The sequence below is a fragment of the Rattus norvegicus genome, chromosome 8, assembly GCF_021556685.1.
Source record: "Rattus norvegicus strain SHRSP/BbbUtx chromosome 8, alternate assembly SHRSP_T2T, whole genome shotgun sequence".
Lineage (NCBI taxonomy): Eukaryota > Metazoa > Chordata > Mammalia > Rodentia > Muridae > Rattus > Rattus norvegicus.
Window position 1 is genome coordinate 40,353,741 of NC_141541.1, and position 3,667 is coordinate 40,357,407.

The 3,667-nt window shown below is 41.9% G+C and overlaps 1 protein-coding gene across 1 annotated transcript; it reads left to right on the forward strand.

Annotated features, from left to right (window-relative positions):
* Nucleotides 1–1,474: 1,474 nt before the first annotated feature.
* Pate10 (prostate and testis expressed 10) lies at nt 1,475–2,706 on the forward strand. Its single transcript, NM_001265586.1, has 3 exons — nt 1,475–1,538; nt 1,970–2,104; nt 2,546–2,706. Exons 1-3 carry the CDS (start codon nt 1,475–1,477, stop codon nt 2,704–2,706), a joined length of 360 nt encoding a protein of 119 aa, NP_001252515.1.
* The last annotated feature ends 961 nt before the right edge of the window (nt 2,707–3,667 follow it).

Below are 3,667 nucleotides of genomic sequence, written 5' to 3' on the forward strand. Positions count from 1 at the left end.
CCAGGGTCCCACATGTAGTTAGGTGTTTTCCCCTGGAGTCAGAAATGTGGGCAGAGTGTAGTCGCTTCTGGCTTCCCAGGTGTGTCTGCCCCTCTGAATGTTTAGCTCTCCCTCCCATGGGATTTGGGTGCAGAGAACTATTGACCGGTTCCCTTCAGGTCTGGGTGGTGTCTGGACTGCCAATACTTTTGTTTAATGCTTTACCCTTTTTATTTTATGTGTTTTGCCAGCATGTACATTGTATGAGGGTGTCAGATACCCTGGAACTGTAGTCATGGAGGGTTTTACAATGTTAGTGCTCGGACTTGATCCTGGGTCCTCTGGGAAGGTAGCCAGGGCTCTTGACTGGCACAGTAGACCATGCAAGGAAAATTGGTAAGGTTGAGTGGGTTTTGAGACCCTGGCACCCAGGTACCCACCTGAGACATTAGGTGTCTCCCTGCTCTCTACTAGACTCCTGGCCTAGAACTCATGACCATACATCCCAATTCAGTCATATAGCCAAGGACAGAGTTTCCCTGCTAATGAGGTATCTGGAGGCCCTGAGGGTTTAACTGATAAGCTTCTCTTCCTAGATATTTCTTCCTGGAAATGGTATTTAATCTTTGGTTTACTCTGAGAAGGTGGTTTGCATCCATTTTACATGATGAACAGTCTATAAATGATGTGAGTAAAACATGGGCTGTCTCTTTAATTAAGAATTCCTGTAGGGAGCATGGAGAGAGCCTTCATTTTTCACCTCTGTGATCCTGGACTCACATACCATGGAGCTAATCTGGAGTCCCCTATTCACTTGGCCCTGGGCTTGTCCTTAACCTTGGGCTCTGAAAGAGAGAGAGAGAGAGAGAGAGAGAGAGAGAGAGAGAGAGAGAGAGAGAGAGAGAGAGAGAAAGGAAAACATGCCTTGAACAAGGATCATGATTTCCTTATTACCTTTAAAGTTCCTACTTTCTGGGTTGCCCACTCTGATATGGGAGTCATCTTTAGTTCATTATCTTGATCTGAATTTGTAATCTCCTGCTCCTTTCTTGGCTTGAACCTCTGAAGTAAACTTGGTTTTTCATATTCATGGCACCTTCCCATTTCTTTAGCTTAATGTTATATAATATGATGTGATTGGGAATCCACAAAACTATATGTGTGTTATGCACTTGGAAGTCTGCAAGATAAAGTTATCATGTCTCTTCCACCACTTGGAACTGGGACTTTTTCTTGCCAATGTGAATTTCCTGTTCAACATCCCAGATTGGTAAAATGTGGAGAAGAAGTAGAACACCCACTCTCTGGAGGCAGAGCCTACCAGCAATAAATGGGCCTCATTGTTCAGAGTCTAGGACATTACTCAGAGAGTGGGAGGCCAGGGGAAAGTCTTTGTAACAGCTCCATCTCACATCCTGTCCAGAGAACAGTTCCTGAGCACTTGCTGGAGACTGACTGTTTATCTCATCCCTCTTTTATTGTTTTCCTCTAACAAATGGACTGGCTCCTGTTTCTTTTGTTTCCAGGACTACTGATTTTGTACAAGTCTCATACAATGGGTGAGTGTTATGGCAAGAAAACAAAGAAGGAAGAGATCTAGGGTATGGGATTGATATACCAAGCATCATGATCAGAAAGGTCAGGAACTACAAGGACAGCATTAGATCTGGGTCTCCGAATTCTCTGGCTGTCACAATACCATTTCCTACCTAGGAAGCTTTTCTTGGAGATATTGATGTCCAATAATTCCACTAGAATCTAGTTCTAGGGAGGTATTAGGATATACTCAGGAGAGAATTAGGTGGGGAGGGTGATAAAAATCATTAAGAGAACACAAAATTTCTCTCAACTGAGGTTAAAAACCTTGACAAGTAAGTTAAATGAGATCTCCTTTTTCTTGTCCCCACTGCATCCCAGGTCTTTTTTCTCAACCTTCTCTTTAGCATCAATGCCTACCCCATTGTTATGATGTACTATCTATGCCCTATAGGGGAACCCAGTTTTTGCACTTCCTGTGATGAATATGTTGATGATACCTGCAGAAGAAACTTGGGAGTCTGCCATCCCAGATATCCTGACTTTGCCTGCCAAACCAAAGAAGTATATATTCAACTTAACACTGGAGGTGAGGTGAAGGCCAAGGGAGGGGAGAGAGACTATTTTATGACTTGGTTTATGGGGAATAAGAGCATTAGATCTGGAGTCATATTTGCTTGTGGCATCAGCATTGCCATTGACTTAGCTGATGGTCTAGGACACAATCCTTCCATCCTGAGTTCAAAGTTCTTATCTATACAATGATTTAGTTTACCAGGTGGATTTCACATTACTCACCATGTCTTTTCTTTAGTGACTTAAACTAATATATCAGTCTGTTACATCTCTTCTGTAATAAGTGTCTGTGTGTGCTAGAGACAGGGATAGGTTATTGTGGGAAGAGACCTTTTATTTTTTTCTGTGGTAGGGTCTTTAGTTTCAAGCTGGAAGGGAAAGAATAGAAAATTCATCTACATCTCTTCTCATTGGTAAAGACTGTATATTTATGTCACTGCCCTACTTTCTTTAGAATATCTGTACAAATATTCTATATTGGGCTGCCCAAGAAGATGTGTGGAATACGTGCGCTTCATCAAGTTTGAGAAAAACATCTTCTCCTGCTGCAATGAAAGCTACTGCAACAGTTTTCAAGCAAAACATACTCACTTCAAAGAAAATAATTTTGTCTAAGCTCTTCCTGTTAGGCACATCCTGCCCATTTCTTCCTGAACAAGCTTCAATGTTTGGAAGTTTCTTCACTCCCATCCTACACCCACAATCTGCTGAGAGCCAAAGGGCATAAGACAAATGAGCCATGGACAGAGAAGGAGGGTGGTGGAAGTTTGAAATGCAGCCTGGGCCTCTATCAGATTCACTAGGCATCAAGATCTGCTATTCTGATTGGAGGCAAACCATAAGTTCAAGTGTGTATGTGTGTGTGTGTGTGTGTGTGTGTGTGTGTGTGTGTGTGTGTGTAAAGGGGACCATTGTGTGATGACATTTGTTACAACCCACATAAGTTATTAAAATGTTATAATAAATACTATGACCATATGCAGAGGATTCATGGGCTGCTTCCATAGCAGAGAAGATAAAAAAGGAGAAGACTGATGAAAGTTGTCTGACAAAGGTTCCCCAAATGTCTAGTATTCTAAATTCTCTTATATCTGATACTGTCTGAGTAGGTTTTGTTTCTGAGGATTATAGATTAAAATTCAAGAAAAAAGTTCAAGATAAAACCAACACAAAGTTTATTGGCAAGTATTACAGAATATGAATAAAGAGCAGCCTCATCACTGGATACTACTGATTCTAAGGGGCCTGGGCTTTATTTTGGGCTTGTGTAGTTCCTTCTGGTGACCTCGTTGTTCTCCTATAAGACCTAAGGTGCGCATGCATTACTGATGAGTGCAGAGATCATGCCCTCTGATTCTTTGCATGAGTTTGGGAACAGCTGCACTAGGATCCTTGTCTTGGCACATGTGCACTGAAAAAACTTTGATAGTGGCCTCTATCCTAGTGCACAGGATGGAGCTCAGTCTAAAGTTAAATCTTAAGGTCCTCTCCATTTTCTCCAAGCACAGATTTCCCTGGGGATGTGCACAGCTTTCAGAATTCTCTAGTTTCTATAGCTGTTATCTTCATGAAGAAT